The sequence below is a fragment of the Macaca fascicularis genome, chromosome 20 (genome assembly GCF_037993035.2).
Source record: "Macaca fascicularis isolate 582-1 chromosome 20, T2T-MFA8v1.1".
Classification (NCBI taxonomy): domain Eukaryota; kingdom Metazoa; phylum Chordata; class Mammalia; order Primates; family Cercopithecidae; genus Macaca; species Macaca fascicularis.
The window spans coordinates 79,000,551-79,022,669 of NC_088394.1; the positions used below are offsets into that span (position 1 = coordinate 79,000,551).

A 22,119-nucleotide genomic window follows, 5' to 3' on the forward strand; every position below is an offset into this window, starting at 1 on the left:
CTTGGTCACTTTAGATCCAGGGATTAGCACAATTGTGCTGGTTGCCATACTTCTGGGATGTGCTGTAAGAATCAAGGAAATGGACTGGCAGCTGTGGACTTGATTAGCTGGTGAGCTGAGAGGACACCAGAGGTAGGATGGGAACTCAGGGACCTGACCACTGTGGACACCCATGAGGACACAAATATCACCCATTTGTGGGTATGAAAACACAAGTAAGCACTTCATGACTCACTATGCAAAGTTCGTTATTGATGACACAGTATGCTTTGTCATTACTTTGGACACATTTAGACATAAGTTGTCATCATGAGCTGAGGCTACGTTTGCTCTAGAATGAAGCCCATTCACTAATCCTTTACATCTGCACAAACTTTACATCTTTTTAAAGTGTTTCCCTAGACTGTCCTCTCATCTGAGGCTCAAGATATATTTTATCATGAATGACATTCAGATATTACATAGTTTACATATTTCCTATTTTTGCCACCCTTAATAAACCAACAGAATCTTCATCAATGTTAAATACCGGTTTTGTGTAAATACAATGCACTGTAATTTTCTTTTTTTTTTTTTGAGACAGAGTCTCGCTCTGTCATCCAGGCTGGAGTGCAGTGGCAGGATCTCGGCTCACTGCAACTTCCATCTCCCAGGTTCAAGTGATTCTCCCGCCTCAGCCTCCCAAGTAGCTGGGATTACAAGCACGTGCCACCACACCAGGCTAATTTTTGTATTTTTAGTAGAGATGGATTTTCACCTGTCAGTCAGGCTGGTCCTGAACTCCTGACCTCGTGATCCACCCGCCTCGGCCTCCCAAAGTGCTGGGATTACAGGTGTGAGCCACCGCGCCCGGCCAATGTTGTTTCTTTGTTTAGGGTTGGGTTCGTTTTGAGTAGTTGGCTTTTTTGTTTGTTTGTTATATTATTCTTTCTTTTTCTTCTCACTGTCTTATACAGAATCCAGTTTTCTTTGCCTGCATATTGAGTCTTTTTCACTACCTAGAGACTAAAATGTCTTTTACTTAGTCTCTTTCATTGAGATTTTAATATTCTTCTGTGATGAGTATAGTATATAGAAAATAGAATGCATTCAATATGATATTCTATATTTTCCTACATAGTTTGTCTTAAATATTCTCTGTGCTAGCTAGGTAAATTGGAGCAGTTTGTATGCAACCTCTCTGAACTTTCTTCATTGATTAAGGAGGGATAAGATTTACTTGGCAGGTCTGATGAAAATATTAGAGGGGACTCATGCCAAGTGCCCAGTGCATTGGCCAGCATATGCTTACTGTATCATTACTATAGTAGTTTAGGGTAGTGATGGTGAGGGCAATGGAGTGATGATAATAGTGGTTGGAACATGGTCTTCACAATTGCATTATTGGTCATGGCCTAAGAGTGTCTCCTACTAACAAACCCAAATGTAACTTTGTCCCTGTTATGGAACATTTAGGATGTTTTTCATGTTTGCCCGTTATAAATCATGTCTCACTAAACATCTTCCTTCATACAGTTTTATTCTTCTTTTGAATGTAACATTTGGATGCGTTCCTAGGAGTAAAATTACAGAGTGAAGGGATATGTACATTCATAAAACTCTCAATAAATAAATATTGCCTGATTGCTTTTCACAAGGGTGCTATGAATTTATACTCCCACCAAAATCAAGAGAATGGCTATTTATAGATACTTTCAGAGCCTTAGCTTATCTTGTTTCCTGTTTGAATTTTATTACATAAATTTCCCTTTAAAACTATCACACACACACACACACACACACACACACACACACACACGCACTCTTTTGTGGGGTCTTGGGGGCAAAGATGGAATGAAACTATCATTTATCACATGATTTTGATAGGAACCTGTTGTCAAGTTTCAGATGTTTACTTCTGATGATGCAGAAGGGAATTTTAATTAGGATGTGGCATTAAATAAGATCAGTTTGCGTATTGGGAATGATATTCTTTTTCAGTTATCTTTCGGTCATCTGATCAGATCAAGGAGGAAGTCTCAGCTTGGTGCTAACACCCCTTTAACACTGCTCTAGCCCCTTTTTACCTGTAAAATGAAGAACTTTCCATAGGCAACAGTTTTGAGCTCAAATGTGATAGTGTCATTAGGTCTCCAGCAAGTTTATTTTTATGTTTTCCTTCTTTTTATGTAAAGCGATACTAATGTTTTATTTAAAATGATACAAAGTTTTCATTTTGAACACATTTAATGAAAAAGATGAGTTACACATAGAGCAAACACCCTGACAGTGTCACTCCAATGATTGAACTTGGGACATGCTACTTGGAGAGTGCATTCCAACAGTTGCCCCACTAATCATAATAATAGCACGTGTTCTTTGACAATACATTGAATACGAGTCTCCATAATGCCTGACATAGTTTGGGACTTTGTGATTGTCCCTTTTTCCCTATTCATTTGTGAATGTAAGGACCTTGCAGTGACCCATGAAGAGAGTTGCTTTTTATTTTTCATTTTGTAAATGTTTTTGAAGACTCTTACAAAGTATAATCATTTTGAAAATGCCTATCCATTACCCTAGAGCAAAATTCCCTATTATTGGGAGAGTATCTAAAAAAATATTCAAGGGGTACGAGTGCAGGTTTCTTCCATGCACACATTGTGTAGTGGGGAAGGGTGGCCTTTTAATGAACCCATCACCCAAAGAGCGAACATTGTACCCAACAGGTGATGTTTTCCGCTCTCGCCCTCCTCCCACCCTCCCACCTTCTGAAGACCCCAGTGTCTCTTATTCCACTCTGCATGTTCACAAGTACCCATTGCTGAGCTCCCACTCAAAAGTGAGAATGTGCGGCATTTTTCTGTTTGAGTTACTTCGCTTTGGATAATGTCTTCCTCCTTCATCCATGTTGCTGCAAAAGACATGATTTTATTCTTTTTTTTATGTTTGCGTAGTATTCTATGGCTTGTGTGTGTGTGTATATGTGTGTGTGTGTATGTGTATATGTGTGTATATATCCTTATATAAATAAATATAATATATATATCCCACATTTATATATAAATGTATCTATTTGTGTGTGTATATTTATGTATACATAATATATACACATATATACATATATGCACATTTATATATATTATATACAAATATATAATATATGAATATTTATCCCACATTTATATCTATATTTATTTATATAAATATATATATTTATATAAATGTGGGATATATATATTATATATCTATAAATGTGGGATATATGTTATATATATTTATTTAAGAATATATATACACACATACGTATACACACACATATATATATATCCCACATTTTCTTTTTTTGAGACTGAGTTTCGCTCTTATTGCCCAGGCTGGAGTGCAATGGCGCAATCTCGGCTCACTGCAACCTCTGACTCCTGGGTTCAAGCGATTCTCCTGCCTCAGCCTCCTGAGTAGCTGGGATTGCAGGGATTACCAGCATGTGCCACCACGCCTGGCTAATTTTGTATTTTTAGTAGAGATAGGGTTTCTTCATGTTGGTCAGGCTGGTCTCGAACTCCCAACCTCAGGTTATCAGCCCACCTCAGCCTCCCAAAGGGCTGGGATTACAGGCGTGAGCCACTGCGCCTGGCCCCACATTTTTTTAATCCAGTCTTCTGTTGATGGACACTTAGGTTCAATCCATGTCTTTGCTATTGTGAATAGTGCTATGATGAACACACATGTGCAGGTATTGTTTTGATATAATGATTCCTTTTCCTTTGTGTATATACCCCGTAGTGGGATTGCTGGGTTGAATGATAGTTCTATTTTCAGTTCTTTGAGAAGTCATCATACTGTTTTTCAGAGTTTGTACTAATTTACACTCCCACCAACAGTATATAAGCATTCTCTTTTCTCTGCAGCCTCACCAATATTTGTTGTTTAAGACTTTTTAATCATAGCCATTCTGACTGGTGTAAGATGATATCGCATTGTGGTTTTAATTTGCATTTCTCTGAAGATTAGTGATATTGAGCATTTTTCATATGTCTGTTGGCCCCTCGTTTGTGTCCTTTTGAAGAATGTCTGTTAATGTTGTTTGCCCTACTTTTTTTTGTTTGTTTTGAGTTGGAGTCTCGTTCTGTTGCCCAGGCTGGAGTGTAGTGGTATAATCTTGGCTCACTGCAGTGTCCGCATCCTGGGTTCAAGCAATTCTCCTGCCTCAGCCACCCAAGTAGCTGGGATTGCAAGTGCCTGCCACCATGCCTGGCTAATTTTTGTATTTTTAGTTGAGACCAAGTTTCATCATGTTGGCCAGGCTGGTCTCAAACTCCTCGCCTCAGGAGATCGGCCTGCCCTGACCTCCCAAAGTGCTGGGATTACAGGTGTGAGCCACTGCGCCTGGCCTGCCCACTTTTAAATGGGGTCATTTTTGCTGTTTGAATTCCTTGTAAATTCTGGATAATAGTCCTTTGTTGGATGCATACTTTACAAATATTTTTCCCATTCTCTAGGTCATCTGCTTACTCTGTTGATTGCTTCTTTTGCTGTGCAGAAGCTTTTTAGTTTAATTAAGTTCGAATTGTCCTTTTTTTTTTTTTTTTTTGGTAATGTTTGCTTTTGAGGACTAGGCCATAAATTCTTTGTCAAGGCCAATGTCTAGAAGAGTTTTTCCTATGGTTTCTTCTAGGATTTTTATAGTTTCAGATCTTGTGTTGAAGTCTTTAATTCATCTTGTGTTAATTTTTGTATATAGTGAAAGCTATGGGTCCAATTTCACTCTTAGGGATATGATTATCCAATTTTCCATATGGGTGTTTAGCCCAACACCATTTATTGAATGGAGTGTCATTTCCCTATCATATATTTTTGCTGACTTTGTTGAAGATCAGTTGGTTGTAGGTATGTGGCTTTATTTCTGGATTCTCTGTTCTGTTCCATTAATCTAGGTTTATACCAGTACCATCCTGTTTTGGTTACTATAGCCTTGTAGTATAATTTGAAGTCAGGCAATATGATGCATCTAACTTTGTTCTTTTCACTTAGGATTTGTTATAAAACCAATTCTTTATGGGCTATATAAATCAAATAAAATTTTATATCTAAGCAAGTCCTCCAGATTCCTGACCAGGCAAGAAATCCAGTAGCTTGGCAGATTAAGAACAGTAATATGCAAACAGTGAGGGATGCATAAATCAAGACTGTCATTGTGAATAGAATGATTTGGAAGTTGGGGGCTCAAATAGCTTCATGATAGTTATAGTGAATAACAATGTCAGCTTTAGTATTATTCTAATATTGTACTTGGGTAATGCTAATAGGGTTTGATGGAATACAATGAACACTTTCCAAACAGCTGTATGCTTTCCCAACAAAGGAACTCTATCTCAGAGCAGACTGATATATCATTTCAATGGGAGATTTTAATCAATCCTTTTGTTTTCCCTTTTAGGATATATTTAAATTTGCAAGAACTTCTCCTGTCCCAAGACAAAAGAGGTCCATTGTGGTATCTCCCATTTTAATTCCAGAGAATCAGAGACAGCCTTTCCCAAGAGATGTTGGCAAGGTAAGTCACGCAAAAAAACAAATTACAAAAACGTGTTTTTTATGAAAAAATGAGTGCACAGGAAGCAGACTGAGTATGACTGTCTTGGTGACAAGCTGGAATTAGTCTTCATCCCTCTATGATAAGAGACCAAATGGTTTTGTCATAAAAAGAATGTTGGAAGATCATTCATACACAAAAGAGGAAATTTGAAAGAACCAATAACAGTTTTGAATATTATGGAGATCAACATGGTAGATGATGTTGAAATTACATAGGAAGATGTCATTGGTTGAGAAATAAGGCTCATTGTTTTTATAGATTATATTCAGGTGATCCCCAGATAGGGCCCCCTAGGATGGCGGTATGTTGATATGTGGCCTTCATTGAGATCCTCCTTTTCAAATATCTAGGTCCAAGCATATCACTGGGTTAGTTTTCCAAAAACTAAACCTGATCAAGGGAGTAAAATCATCCTAACCAGATCCAGAACCAGATGTGGAAAACACTGTCCCATGAATCAGAACAATAGCTTTTCCAGGAAGAAATAGTCACCATTAAATGTGCCAAAATACTGATACTGCCTCATCAATACATTCTCCGCTCTTTAAGAGAATCAACATGGAGAATCAAATTTTGAGCAGTTTGTACTTTTTGGTTGTTAGAAACAAGTGCTCAGTGTCGCAAAGAAGAACCAGCACTCAGGCAAAGAGTTTTCTCAGCAAGGCAATTTACTTCTACAGTGGGGTGCTCCTCGCACTTCTGGTCACTGAGAGAGCACACTGAACAAAAGAGGGAAGGGGGGTTTATCCCTAACACGGTTAGTCCCTGCTTCTGTGTCCTGTCCCCATTGGCTGGAGTTGGACCGCACAATCTAAACTGACCTGATTGGTTACTGTTTAAAATTGAATATGGCTAATTAGGCAGGAAGGGAGAGGCTGTTGGTTGTGGTACAAGGCATGTTTGGGCATGTCAGGGCACAGCAAAGGCGGGAAGGGTAGTTTCAGTGGGAAGAGCTGTTTCGGCAGGAGTGGCAGTTTACAGAATGGGTAGCCAGGAGTAAAGAGGAGTCTTTCCAAATGAGGAAGAGATATGAGTTACAGATTGGGACTATCAGGAGAAGTTGTTTACAGAGCAGGTAACTTAGCAGAAGGGACAAGGAAGTTGATCTTGAGAACAAAGAGGAAGGGAATCAGAAATTAAACGTTTGAAGAGGAACTTACTGTATCAGACATTGGTGAATCTGGAATTTGAAAAATGGTGGTTAGTTAAATGAATGATCTTAATGGCATTTGCTTTTGAACTGCTAGTTTATTAAGTACACCGTACATGTTGTATGCTGGACTCTAAACTTGGGGCTGGGTGTGAAGAAGCAGATAATAGAGCTAACATGCTAGTGGGAAGACAGAAAGAAGAACATTGCAGAGTATGACAAATGCTGTGAAAATCAGAACAGGAAGATGAGGAAAAAAGAGCAAATGGCAGGATGAAGGAGTAGAGGGAGGAGGGAATCTTTACACAGATGACTGTGATGGCTTTTTGAAGGTATTGTTTGAGGGGAAACTGGAAGGATGAGAAAGGAACAGTCATAGGAATATCTGGATGAACAGCATCTTTGGCAGAGGTAAGTTTACATGCAAAGGCCTGAAGGTGGGACAGAATAGCATGTAGTAGAGTTGCAACATGCCTGGGTGGCTGCAAGAGAGTGAACAAGGACGGCAGTGGTGAGAGTGAAGTCAGAGAGGCCAGCCTGCCCTTGGATGAGGAGTTGGGGTTTCATCGTGCATGCAGCAGGGGACCACTGGAAGATTTCTCCAGGAGACTGCGTGTTTTGAAAGATCCTCCTGGCTGCCTTGTAGAGAATGATTAGTGGTAGCAGAGCGGTAGAGAGGAGTGGAAGCAAAGAGACCCACTAAGAGGGGAGTTTGGTGGTGATCTGGACAAAGGTGACTTGGACTATTAAAAATTAGTATTGGGCAGGCGCAATGGTTCATGCCCGTAATCCCAGCATGTTGGGAGGCTGAGGCAGGAGAATCAACCAAGGTCAGGAGTTCAGGACCATGCTGGCCAACATGGCGAAACCCCGTCTCAACTAAAAATACAAAAATTAGCCAGCGTAGTGGCACGCTTGTAATCCCAGCTACTTGGGAAGCTGAGACAAGAGAACCACTTGAACTCAAGAGGTGGAGGTTGCAGTGAGCCGGGATCATACCACTGTACTACAGCCTGGGCGGCAGAGTGAGACTCTGTGTCAAACAAACAAACAAAAAAATCGATCTTTATTGCACATTGAAAGAAGTGATAATCCAGTATCCTGGTAACCACTATATTTATCATTTTAAACTCCCACTGTGCCAAAGATGCCTTTCTCTAAGCAAAAATCTTTTCAAGAGTCTGGGATATGATATAAAGGGAAGCAGAGCTGCTCCAAAGGGATAGCCCTGTTCCCTTGGGCAGCCCTAGCCACTGTGATGATCCTTTTCTAGACAGGTTTCCCAGGAGCCCAAGATGCCAGGTGCCAAGGGACCCGAGTCCCAATTCTTCAAAGCTCTTCCCAAACAGTTTCTGAGACTCACGTTGCATTCCAGTGTTTCGGTTTTCTTTCAGATAATCCTGGGCTTCTCAACTCTCAGCATGCATCACAATCAGCAGAGACCCTTAAAATGCATATGTCAGGGCTCCACCCTCAGAGATTGATTCCACTAGGGTGGGGGTGAGAACCATGTGAGGATGTGTTAAATATCCCAGGTGATTCAGATATGCAGCCAGGGTGCAGGACTGCTGGTCTTAAGCAATCCTCCAAAAGTGATTGTGGACCAGCTACATAAGTATCCCCTGGAAGCTTGCTAGAAATGCATATCTTCATGTCCTACCCCAAAACCACTGAGCCAGAAACTCGGGTTAAAGCCAGGAATCCGTGTTTTTACACAGCTTCTAGGTGATTCTGATGCACACTCAAGTTTACAGAGGGCTGACCTGAAATACGGTTTTGTCCCCTGTCCACCACTAGTACACAATACCTTCAGTTGCAATTCCATTAATTAGTTATAGTAAGGACAATCACATTTCAGTTGCCTGGAAAATCCAAGTTTACACTGGTTATCCAAATCTGTCATGTCCAGATTTAGACAATACATTATGTAGTCATCCTATAGTTTCCTTCAATTACACACAATTTCCTCCTGGGTATATTTGGGTGGGTTTTCTCACAAGCCTCTTTTCTTGAGCTATTCAATGGGTTCATAAGCATGTAGCTAATTGGGAACATTCTTTCGCAATTTTTTTTTTAACTTATTACGGCTTCAAAAGGCAATTTGGTTTCCAAACTGAGGACTCAACTCTTCTTAGCCCCTTATGTGTTGCCCATACTTGATCTCGACTTAGATTCTCTACAAGCAACTGCTTTTCTAAGTGTGGTAGGCTACTAACTAGACAATGTGCAAGAGCCTTCGAAACTTCTAGATGTTTTTTGTAGAATTACTGCACTGCTTTGCAAAAACTATTTATTTGTCCATGCTTTATATGCCTTTGAAGGTACATATTTTCCTTTTTGTTCCTGCTTGTTTCTATTTATTTATATTACTCTTTATATCTCCTGTCTTATCCTCATCATCTCCACCACAGCTGACAAGCTGTGCTCTGCAGAGCTGTGGAAGAGGACGTAGGTGTCTTCAGTGAGTGCTGGGGAGGCGGCGAGAAGGGAAAGAAGACCACAGAGGCCGAGCTCTGGCCTCCAAACACCACCACACTCCCAAAAAATCTCTAAGTCAGGACACCTCTAATTGTGTAAATATTACTTATTAGTCTTCGGTATAGAATGCCATTTGAAGAAGAGGTTCTGCAGCTTTAAAAGCATAAAGACGTTTGTCTTACTTTGGCTTCCCCTAGAAGTGGACCCTGAGACAAGAATTCAAATGAAGGCAGTTCATTTAAGAGGTGGGGGAAATGTTCATAATAAAATAAGGGAGAGACACAGAAAAGGGAAGGCAGCTGGGAGAGAAGCTTGTTTATGAAGCCAGCTACCCCTGTGGGTGACTGGATTGAATCTCATGGGCTAACTTTAAAACATGGTGTGGAATACATTGTCAGCATTAAAGCACCCCCAGGGGATGGCACTGGGATACTTTGACACAAACTGGGGTATTTCTACTCCCAGCAGTAATTGGTTGAGGACTGCTTCCAAGGGTGTAAATTCTCTAGCATATCAGATCTGCCCTGCACTCTGTGCAGTAACTCGGCAGCCTGCTGAGGTTTGGAGGAGAACCTTAGACAAAAAGGATACTGTACAGCAGTCTCCAGTCTGCTGGTCTGCACTGAAAAGGTGACACATAGGGGATGTGGACAGGGCACTGATCGCTTCGGCTTCCTTACCAAAGCTAATATATCTATTTTTTTTGCATACTTCATTTCATCCTGTGCTTTTACCTCATTTCCTGCACTAGCTTTCTCACATCCTGGGCTTTTGAAACCCCCTGTACTTGCCTCTCTCTCTCCATTAAAAAGTAGTTCCTGCATCCCAGGAGGGAAAATCTCTGAAATTCAACCTAATTCGTATCAACAAGCATATATTCAGCATCTGTTATTTATAAGGAACTGCTAGGGGCTGGGAATTTAATGGAGGAGAAAACAGACAGAATCATTGATCTTGTGGGATTACGAAAGAGGTGACAATATCAGCACATAGTCATTATTTGTCCAGCACTGTGCTAAGCACTTTTCATCTATTATGTTGAATTCTTATGATAACAACCACATGAGGATCATTTTCTAGCGTGCCAATGAAGGTAATGAGACTCAAGGGTGACGTAACCTGACCAAAGCCACATAGCTAGTTCACAGCAGAGCCAAGTTTTGTTTCTGCTTTTTGAGATTTCAAAGTCTGTGCTCTTAACCGCTACACTCAGAAAATACTAAGCCCATTCTGAGAATGCTCTTCCATGGAATGAAATATCTTCACTGACAACTTCTCCTTTCAAAACAGCATTAAAATTAAGTGCAATTCTTGGAAATGCACTCAAAAATAAGACAGACAGAAGGTTGGATCAATGGATCGATATCTGATACATTATAAAGGAAGTATATTAAAATGTTAGTGGTAGAGTATAAGTTGGTGAACATATGGGTGCTTGCTGTACAATTCTTTCAAGTTTTCTCTGCATTTGGAAATTTTGTAATAAAATGTTAGGAAAAATTAAGTTTAACTAAGTATAAAATTATCATAAAGGATACAGGAGTTAGCATGCTGGCATAAAAACGCTTTTTAAATCATTTGTCTTGCATTTCAAGAGGGTGAATGGAGACAAGTAAGTAACTGGTTCTTGTTTTTTTTTTTTTTTTTTTTTTTTTTTTTTTTTTTTGGTCATATTTTATTACAACCTGAATTCCTTTAAAGAAAGGAGACTCATATCCTGAAGAATGAAGACATTAAAAGCAAGGTGCTGTGGCGAGTTAGCCCCTGGTGGAGGGTTTTTCACAGTTGGATATCCTGCTGTATAGAACTGAATACCCACAGCAGGGTTATGCAGGCAGCTCCAGGGATGAGAAAAAGCCTTGACTGATACATAATTTATCTATCTGCCAAGTAATTAATTAGTTGGTAAGTAGCTAAACTACTAGAATTTGGGAGCTGCTTTTCCATTATACGAGGGAATCATATTACAACTCTGAGATTCCAAATCACTGCTACTCATTTAAATAGCAGGTGGGGAGTATGAGGGGGTGTATGACCCTCCCCAAACACACACAGGAGACAACCTGATAGATCACTGCCAGCCCTGGGAAAATCAGTTTGCCTCCTAATTTCTGGCTCTTTTCCACGGTACATTCTGCCCTAGAATATCTCTCACAGTTTTGGAAGACAGGGTAAAACACCCAGTCATGAACATACTTCCTCATACCTGTGATTTTCTTTCCATTTTTGAACTCTAGATAGCAGGGAGGAGCTGAGAGTGTGTGCTCTGGAGAGGAACATGCAGATCCCAAAGTGGCTTTTTCCCCTCTCCCCCTTCAAAATATGACTCTTTCAAAATTTCGGCCATAAATAATTTCTCAGTTTTACCAACTTTCGCTGATAAATAATTGATTGCATCTTTAAAGATTTTTGAGTTCTTGGCCCCAATTGATTGAGAGCACGGACTTTATATCTGTAAGCCAGCAAGGAGGTCTTTGGGAGACGTATTTTATTCTGTTTTATATTGAGTTTGAAAGACAAGTCATTTATGAAATGCTTATTAGGGATTCTGCTTTCATCACAAACCCTTTTCATCAAAACCAATGAAAGTACTTTTTTACAGAAAATCCTTTTTTAAAGACCCTATAAATTGGTAGAATGGGCATTTGGAAGGCCATCTTTAACCCAGGATAGAAGAAATATGTAACTGGACCAAGTATTCTTTGTAAAGGGAACCAACATTGATCATTAGACTAAATCATGAAAACCACTCAACCAGGACTCCACTTTGATTGTGTCATGAACCATAAGTCAGACCTGAGGGTAATTTACATCAGCTCTGCCACATTCCTCAGTGTTCTGGGCATCAGATTCTTAGAGGTCTCCCTGCATCCCGATTCTCTGGACCTGAGATTTATGCCCACCCATGCAAATAGGTGCCAAGGAGTCTGATAGTCTTGAAATTTAGTTTGTTTTATTCTATTTAATAGTCATTTGCCTCACTTTGAAGACCCACGAAGGCCAAAGCTATATCCTTAGAGGCTGGACCAGAAAGCTGGTACTGAAGCCCCAGCACCTCTCCATCACCCTCCTCCTGAAATGCAGACTCAGGGTTACTTGCTATTGCCTGATTTAGTTTATGATCAGGCACTCACTGGGTTGTCCAGGGTAACCCAGTAATTGCTGTCAGCCCTCTATGTCTTTTAAAATCCATTGCTTTATACCCTTTATCCATGTCTAACTTCTCTTTGTACCCTTTATCCACATCTACACTCTTCTCAGAAATTTACATGTGCTTAATTTCCACTCCCCACTGTTTTTTTTTTTTGTTTTTTTTTTTTTTTTGAGACAGAGTCTCTCTCTGTTACCAGGCTGGGGTGCAGTGGTGAGATCTCTGCTCACTGCAACCTCCGCTTCCCAGTTTCAAGCGATTCTTCTGCCTCAGCCTCCCTAGTAGCTGGTACTACAGGCGTGCGCCACCACTCCCAGCTAATTTTTGTATTTTTTTTAATAGAAACGGGGTTTCACCATGTTGGCCAGGCTCGTCTCAGTCTCTTGAACTTGTGTTCCACCTGCCTTGGTCTCCCAAAGTTGCTGGGATTACAGGCATGAACCATTGCACCTGGACTTAATTTCCCCATTTTAAGGCAACTAGCAGTTTTATTCAATAACTAAAACTTACCATGGGCTAGAGTGTAGGAGAAAAACTGGAATACAGAGTATCTAAGATGTCCAAAGGCTCAGTGCTCAATAATTCTTCTTGAGATGAACATCACAGTTTATTGCTACATTCAGCAGCCACAGCTACACGTAAGCCTTTTCCTGAACTGTCACTTCTTCCTGGGATACACCCTCTTTATCCTTATTCCTTAGGAGCAGCCCACATTCACACTCTAAGGCGGTACCATCCAGTGGAACATTGACATCATTGCAGGAGGTTCTACCTCTACACAGTCCAGTATGGTACCCACTAACCACATATGGCCAATGCAGTTTTAAAATTTTAACTAATTTTAATTTAAGCTTAAAAAGTAACACTTCATTCCATTATTGGGACAATTTGGCAGGTGAATCTATTTTTTTCATGATGCATTTTCATCTATTTACAGATAAAATATTTTTTACTGAAAAGGCAACGTCCACACTGAGATGTATTTCAAAAACTTATCATACAAACACAAAAGCAATGGAAAATGTCTCCTTAATAATCTTTGTATTGATTTCATTTAGAAATAAATCCCTTGTATTTCTTTTCACTTTTTTTTAACGTGGCTGCCAGAAAAAAATTATTTATATGGCTCATATTGTATTTTTATCAGATGGTGCTAATCCAAATATGGCCCATTTCTGATACAGTCTGCTCTGTGGGATTATTTTTTTGAGATAGAGTCTTTCTCTATCACCCAGACTGGAATGCAGTGGCACAATCTCTGCTCACTGCTACTTCTGCCTCCTGGGTTCAAGAGATTCTCATGCCTCAGCCTCCCAAATAGCTAGGATTACGGGTATGCACCACCATGCCTGGCTAACTTTTGTACTTTTGGTAGAGATGAGGGTTCACCGTATTGGTCAGGCTGGTCTCAAACTCCTGGCCTCGAGTGATCCACCTGCCTCGGCCTCCCAAAGTGCTGGGATTACAGGTGTGACCCACTGAGCCTGGCCCGTGGAATTTTACTTGATCTCTTTTATACATTGTTTATACCTCTTTGATGGCACTTAACACATTTTGAGAAACAGTGTCCTTCCCTACCTTCCCACTAACTGTAATTCGTCAAATGTAGTGGCCCAGGACAGGGTCTAACACACAGTAGCAACTCAAATATTCTTTGAGTTGAATTCTAGCCATATATATGGCTGATTACATAGACTTTCACTCATTCACTGCTTACTGATTAATTAAAGTGATCATAGCCTGGTTTGTTGTTAGAATGGAATTAATAGACCATTATATGATCAGTCTGGATATTTCCAGTAAATTTTAATTTTCTAAAATGGTAATGAGGCCACCAGATAAATTGCTTGGCAGTCAACTATTATGTCAGGTCATATAAGCATTCTTAGTAGATTTTTTTTTTTTTTTTTTTTTTTTTTTTGAGATGGAGTTTTGCTCTTGTTGCCCAGGCTGGAGTGCAGTGGCGTGATTTCAACTCACTGCAACCTCCACCTCCCGGGTTCAAGCAATTCTGCCTCAGCTTCCCGAGTAGCTGGGATTACAGGTGCCCACCACCACACCCAGTTAAGTTTTGTATTTTTAGTAGAGACGGGATTTCACCATGTTGGCCAGGCTGCTCTCGAACTCCTGACCTCAGGTGATCCACCTGCCTCGGTCTCCCAAAGTGCTGGGATTACAGGCGTGAGACACTGCGCCCAGCCAGCAGATTTTGATAGATTTGATGTTGATGGATTTTATGTGGCAATGGGGGGAAGTGGGGGAAGAGAGAGAGAGAGTTGCGTGACTGTATTTCTGAATTTGCCTATGTGTATGTTGGTGTTTTAATTCCAATTAAATTAAAACACTCAAAACTTTTATCTTCATTCACAACTGAACACAGTCACTTCTAACTTATTTTTGCTAAGTCTAATAAAAGCTATGTTCACCATTTGGAAGTGTTGCCCTCCTGCAAATTTTAATTAATGATAAAACATAATCGGGTGGTTTTGGCTCTTTGCCAAATACATATATATGCAAAACTTCCCTCCATGATCTATGTCTCGCAAATAAAGGCATCTGAGCCCAAGGAGGAAGCAATATTTTTAACCCTGAGTTTATCACCCTTTCGGTTCTCCATTTTAAAGATTCCTAGAACTTTATTGTTATTATGAACATTTGGCCTTAGACTGAATTTATATTTAATTATTTGTGAACATTCAAGGACCTGGCATTTCAGCTTGAATTAGCATCCAGACTTAGGGTTGTTGAAGAATTTTCAAATTGGACTAGAATCTTCAATACCTAATGAATGTCTGGATCTAAGCCAAACATGGCTATCCCTACTGTTCTGCTTAGTTTTTACAACAGCCCTATAAAGTAGGCAACTCATTTATGAGATGAGAAAGTCAAAATTAAGAGAGATTAAGTAGCTTGCCCAGGGTAACCCTCTTAAAGAATGGCAATGCTGAGACCCATATCCAAGACTCTTCAATGCCACATCAGTGATCTGTCCACCACAGAGTGTGTGAATGTTTAAAGTCTCCATGGGTCTTTGCTGTTTGCATAGCACACTCACGCAAATGGTCATTTGACTCTCATACGTACCCTCAGAAATCAATATTATGTCCCCATTGTACAGTGGAGGCTCTGAACTGAGCATGACCAAGGCTCAGAAGCATCTTGCAAAACAGTCTATTTGTGGTACAAATTGAATTGCCTTTCTGTGTCACCACCTACAATTGCACCAGGGATCTGGATGGATTTCAAAATAGCACATGGCATGAGTTAAGCCACTGTGGAAAACAGTGTGGAGATTCCTGAAAGAACTAAAACTGGAACTACCATTTGATCCAGCAATCCCACTACTGGGTATCTACCCAGAGGAAAAGAAAAGAAAAAGATACTTGCACATGCATGTTTATAGCAGCACAATTTACGATTGCAAAATCATGTAACCAACCCAAATGCCCATCGATCCACAAGTGGATAAAGAAGCTGTGATATATATATGCACACACACACACATATATGTGTGTGTGTGTGTGTGTGTGATGGAATACTACTCAGCCGTAAAAAGGAATGAATGACATTTGCAGCAACCTGGATGAGATTGGAGACTATTATTCTAAGTGAAGTAACTCAGGAATGGAAAACCAAACATCTTATGTCCCCACTGACATGTGGGAGCTAAGCTATGAGGATGCAAAAGCATAGGAATGATACACTGGATTTTGGGGACTGGGAGGAAAGGTTGGGAGAGGGGAGAGGGATAAAAGACTGCAAACAGGGTGTAGTGTATACTGCTCGGGTGACGGATGCACCAAAATCTCACAGATCACCGTTAAAGAACTTACTCATGTAACCAAACACCACCTGTACCCCAACAATCTATAGAAATTTTTTTAAAAAAAGAAATAGACTTCACTGGAGGAAAGAGAAACATACAAGCCAGGGTAAGCCAAGGATGAGAAGCATAGCTCGCCATCCCCCTCATCCCACAGGGAGGTCTGCCGGGGAGAAACTCTGCTCCCATAGCTGTTCCGTCTCTGCTGGACAGCTTCAGGACAATCTTGTTAGTGGACAGATGATCAAACTCCCGGGATGTCCAGCAGTCTGAATGCAGGTACCCAGATTCGTAGGAGTTGTCTGAAATTCCAGAGTTCAAAGTCAGGTGCCTTGGGCAGGGGTGTGCTGGAAAACTAGCTGTGAGAGGCTGGAAGCCTTGAGTTGGAGTGTTTGCAGCTACTTTGGCATAAATTCTCCCACAGTGGCCAATTTCAGGCTAGCAACTTACAAAATCTCTGAATGTTTAACAATGAACTTCCATGAAGGAGTAGGGTTGACTTCAGCACGGCACTGTCCTTGGGACTCAGGGACCATGACACTGGAAGGGGTCAAGGGGCCCACAGGTCCCAGGGGAGCTACGCTTGAGTGAAGCCCTCCATTGTGGACAAGCGGCTTCCACACCCATCTGTTCACCCTGAGTTGCAGCTGGTCTCCTGCCCAGTTGAGCAGTGAGAGTCATATTTTGACAACTCTGCCTGTTGCAGGCATTAAGCAACTTGTTCAAGGTCACGCAGCAAGTGCAACGTAAAAGCTGAGCTTGCACGCTTGCCCTTTCAGCTCCACCACACTTCTCCTTGGCACGGAAAAATCCAAGTCACTCTCCTGAAGCTGGCAGATTCTGCAGCAATTGTCCCAATTCCACCTGGAAAATGAGGAAGGGAGTGATAAAATTCTCTGTGAAGTGAGGAGAAATGAGGCTAACCTCGGCAACGTTTATTTGATGTGAGTGTTTGCGCGCTGAGTTAAGGCCGGAGGTCGTGTCTTCGTTTAACAAATAGACCACATGTTGACAAGCAAAAAATGGCTTTCTTTGTCTGGCAAGAAAAGCTCACTTCAGACAACACATTTTTTTGTTGGTATCTCCGCTGACAACCCTGTTCAAAGAGAGCCACAAGGAATGTAAGTGAAAGCAGAAAAAGCCAACTTTGGTGTAATTAAGAGATATCACTGCCCGTTTTTCTGTGATGAGGCCGCAGCTGACTCAGTCGATAAGGGCCGTGAAGGAGCGGAGCCTAGGGCACAGTGGAGATGGACTGGCCTTTTCACGGTCCAATTACTTGTCCAAGTTTTGAAGAGGACTGAAGTAGAACTGGATGGAGATGGGAAACAGGCCAATAAAGGGTTTTTTGTTTTGTTTTGTTTTAAGAGAGGAAGGAATGAATGAAGAAGCTCTTTTACATTCTTTTCCAGCTTGGAGCTAGCTCTGCTTCCCAAATAGGTTGCTGGGGGAAAGATGTGATGTGAGTGTGGGTGGCTGGGAACAGTACCTCCTGGGTACCTGTGCTAGGCCCACTTCTGCAACCAGTAATGGAGGAGACAGAAGAATGCTTGATTGTAGGTTTAAACGTTCCCATTGGTGAGTGTTGCATTAAAGATGTTGCTGTCTTCTGTTGCATTAGTTGGTTTGGAACAAGTGATGAAGAAGGAGCTTCAGTTGATGCCTCTTGAGCAGGCAAACACCCTCCCTAGGCTGAAAATTGAGCCACATTAATTCAGAAATATTTACTGAGCAACTACTATGTGTCAAGCACTGCACTGGCTACTGCTTATGGATTCCCCCTAGAAGAATGCCCATCCTAGGAGAGGGGGCAGACCTGTAAACAGGCAGACAAGCACTGTGATGGGGTGCTGTGGGATCTTGGAAAAGTCAAGAAGGCAGAAGAAGTAATTCCAAAGAGGACTCCTGAAGGATGCTTAAGAGTAGGCAACGTGAAGCTGACATGGGAAGAAAGTGCTCTCCAGGCAGTGAGAAGAGCATGATTCAGTATCTAGGGGCAAGAGGAACAATGCTCTGTCCAGAGAGCTGAGAATAATTCAACGTGGCTGTGATGCAAGGAGGAAATTGTCACAAAGAAATTTGGAGAAATCATCAAAGGCTGGAAAAGGAAAAATCGGGAAAACTACTGTAGGGAATTTGGACCTTTCTCTACAGATGACTAAGGGTTATACATTGGGGGATCACATGATCAGATCTGCATTTCAGGAAGATTAGTCCTGTTGCACTGGGTAACACCTGAAGGCTGAGAAAACCAGGAGCAAGGGTGACAAAGAGGGAGGCTGTGACAGAAACCCAGGTGGGTGATGAAGGGCTCCCGGGCAGGGGAGAGGCAGAAGGACTGGAGAGAGGGCACAGTTAAGGGCCATGGTGGGGGATACCAGGCAACACTGGCAAGCGAGTGGACAGTGACGAGTGAGGAGGTAGAAGAAGGTTCCCTCTTAGCTGGGACATTATGCCTCCATAGGAAGCTGAATAAAGTCACCCGTGAAGGTGTTACTTTGTGGGTAGGTAGACTGTAAAACTGAAGGATCTGTTTTATCCATCTCCCCATAGTTCACTCTGTGGTGAGGCTGGTACTGCTCCTCTTTGAAATAAAAGAGAACTCTTCCCAGAGGTAATGAATACACCTGCATGCTGTATGTTATATGGAGGTGGGCAAATATGTTAGGTGGAGGGCTATTCTTGGAGGGATGGATTCATTTTGCACCAGTGACAGGCTTGAGGGAACATCAGCGTGTCAGACATCTCTTCCTGGTGTCTTCCTGACTGATCCGTGCCTAGGGATTTTATTTTAGTTGTTCCTTGCTGTGGATTTGAAATTTTTTATTTTATTTTTTTCTACCAGCTCAGAAATGTATAACAGCTGTGTTCACTGTTGGCCTTCTAGCCTCAAATTCATTTTAAATACATTTCTTCTTAGTAATTTCTTATTGGAATGCTGATGTTGGCTATGCATTAGTTTACGCAATTCACAGGCTCTGTGTTGCTCAATTTTTAGTTCATTTATTTGACAACTTGAAATTCATCTCACAAGTGGTGCTTTTATTTTGTTATTTGCATCTGGAAATCATTCCTAACATGCCATGGAATACATCTGGTTTTTTTCCTTTTGTAAATAACTTTTTTTTCTTATTATAAGAGTAATATGTGTTTATTGTAGAAACTTCAGAGAAAAATACACATTTAAGAATAATAATATAAAAATATCCAGCCAGGCACAGTGGCTCATGCCTGTATTCCCAACACTTTGGGAGGCTGACTGGGCAGATCACCTGAGGTCGGGAGTTCGAGACCACCCTGACCAACATGGAGAAATCCCGTCTCTACTAAAAATACAAAATTAGCCAGGCGTGGTGGCGCATGCCTGTAATGTCAACTACTCGGGAGGCTGAGGCAGGAGAATTGCTTGAACCCACGAGGTGGAGTTTGTGGTGAGCCAAGATTGTGCCATTGCATTCCAGCCTGGGCAACAAGAGCAAAACTCCATCTATAAATAAATAAATATCCCTGAGTCCCACCACTGGAGATAACCACTGTAGACATCCCAGGGTTTTGCCTCTCTATTTTGAAAGTGCATATACATTCATGAAGACACAGCATCAGGCTGTACCCCCAGAAGTTTGGATCCCATAGGTCTGGGGTGGCATCTAACAGTTAACATTCCAACAAGCCTCCTGCTGCTGCTGACAAGCCCAGCTCTGTGGCCTACACTTTGAGGAGCTCTACACTAATCATACCTATACCTACACATGACCATCTTGTGCTCATTGATTTTCCACTTGCCAATGTCTCAGAAACCTTGTTCATGTCCTCCATCAACACATGGTATGGCAGACTGTTGCTATGGCCAACATTGAGTTTCAGGGCTTCTAACACAGGACCTACTGCCTCTGAAGGGACCCATGGATAGGTCTGTTCACTTTGTAATCTGATGTATCTTTTTTTTTTTTTTTTTTTTTTTGAGATGGAGTCGTGCTCTTGTTGCCCAGGCTGGAGTGCAGCGGCGTGATCTCAGCTCACTGCAACCTCCGTCTCCCAAGTTCAAGCAATTTTCCTGTCTCAGCCTCCTGGGAAGCTGGAATTACAGGCACCCACCACCATGCCCGGCTAATTTTTGTACTTTTAATAGAGAAGGGGTTTTGCTATGTTGGCCACGCTAGCCTCGAACTCCTGACCTCAGGTGATACACCCACCTGGGCCTCCCAAAGCGCTGGGATTACAGGTGTGAGCCAGTGCACCCAGCCAATCTGATGTATCTTGAGGCATGATATAGAATGATTGAAGAACACCTCATGACTTTTGTTTCTTACCCTTGTTTCTCCCTCCTGGGAATGGACTGACCCAAGGTTTCAGGCACCAAGAATACCCAGCAATGTATTTTTTCCCAGATAAAGGAAGGTCTGCCACATGAAAAATGACCAGGTATCTTGGTCTATTGATGCACAATTGCTAAACAGACAATTTTCACATCCATTCTCATTTGAAGTTCCCAATGAACCAGAGTCTCTGAAGTATCTCCTATTTCCCTTCCTATTGCAGAGGAATCCACCTTGAAGCTATGAATACTTTTTTTGTTGTATTTATATTTATCAACATTTATATCTTCTCCCTCTCCTGATTCAGTGAGATCAGAGAATATTAAAGCTGGAGGGGCTCTGGAGGTGGCCTGGTCCAAATACCTCACTTTATGGATAAGACGGAAAATGATTTTTCTGGGATCAAAAGATGGGAACAGTCCTTAATAAATCTCTGCCCCCTCACTCTGGTGCCCTTTTGCCTACACCCAGTATTCTGAGCCTTCATTGTCCTAGGAATGGCTGCCCTGAGACTGGGGATGTCCCAGGGTTTTTAGGAGGCTCAGCATAAGCTCGACGTCATTGATGTCAGCATGTTCACAATCTCTATAGGATCATTTCTACTGAGACTAATCTTATTCTTTATATTTTCATTTATGTTAGCAGTGTTCTTAGAGGGTGATTTTTTGTTTGTTTGTTTGTTTTTACTTTAAGTTCTGGGGTACATGTGCAGAACGTGCAGGTTTGTTACATAGGTATACATATACCATGGTGGTTTGCTGCACCTGTCAACACATCATCTAGGTTTTAAGCCCTGCGTGCATTAGATATTTGTCCTAATGCTCTCTCTCCTTTTGCTCCCAACCCCTGACAGGCCTGGGGTGTGATGTTCCCCTCCCTGTGTCCATGTGTTGTCACTGTTCAGCCCCCACTTGTAAGTGAGAATATGCGGCATTTGGTTTTCTTTTCCTGTGTTAGTTTGCTGAGAATGATGGCTTCCAGCTTTATCCATGTCCCTGCAAAGGACATGAATTCATTCTTTTTTATGGCTGCATAGTATTCCATGTGTATATGTACTTTGACTTTAGGAGCTCAGCTAGCAACTCCCCCATGCACTCTCTCTTCCAGTGTCAGAGCGCACTGTGGGATCCACCCAGCCTTTGAACAGGAAAGCACTGGCTGAAAAGCCCCAGAAAGTGGGGATGTACCAGTACAAGTGTCCCACCTCTATAACCCACTGTTTCCTTTGGGGAGAACTGATACAACCGAAACGGGCTATCTGGTGAGCATGATTTCTACATCAAGTTGTCCCTGTGCCTGAACCATTCCTTTTTTTTTTTTTTTTTCTTTTTTTTTAATGGAGTCTCATTCTATCACCCAGCTAGAGTGCAGTGGTGCAATCTCGGCTCACCACAGCCTCCGCCTTCTGGATTCCAGCCATTTTCCTGTCTCAGCCTCCTGAGTAGCTAGAACTACAGGTGTGTGCCCACACACCCGGCTAAGTTTTGTATCTTTTAGTAGAGATGGGGTTTTGCCATGTTGACCAGGCTGGTCTCAAACTCCTGACCTCAGATATCCACCCACCTAGGCCTCCCAAAGTGCTTAGATGACAGGTGTGAGCCACAACGCCTGGCCACCTGGGCC

At 41.6% G+C, this 22,119-nt stretch overlaps 1 protein-coding gene across 2 annotated transcripts in view; it reads left to right on the plus strand.

The window, feature by feature from the left end:
- Positions 1 to 22,119, plus strand: part of CDH13 (cadherin 13) — a 1,164,779-nt gene that overhangs the window by 490,674 nt on the left and 651,986 nt on the right. For both annotated transcript variants that reach the window (XM_005592649.4, XM_005592650.4), the window contains one exon: positions 5,420 to 5,536. In XM_005592649.4, coding sequence (XP_005592706.3) covers positions 5,420 to 5,536 — 117 coding nt within the window. The remainder of the gene's footprint in view (positions 1 to 5,419; positions 5,537 to 22,119) is intronic.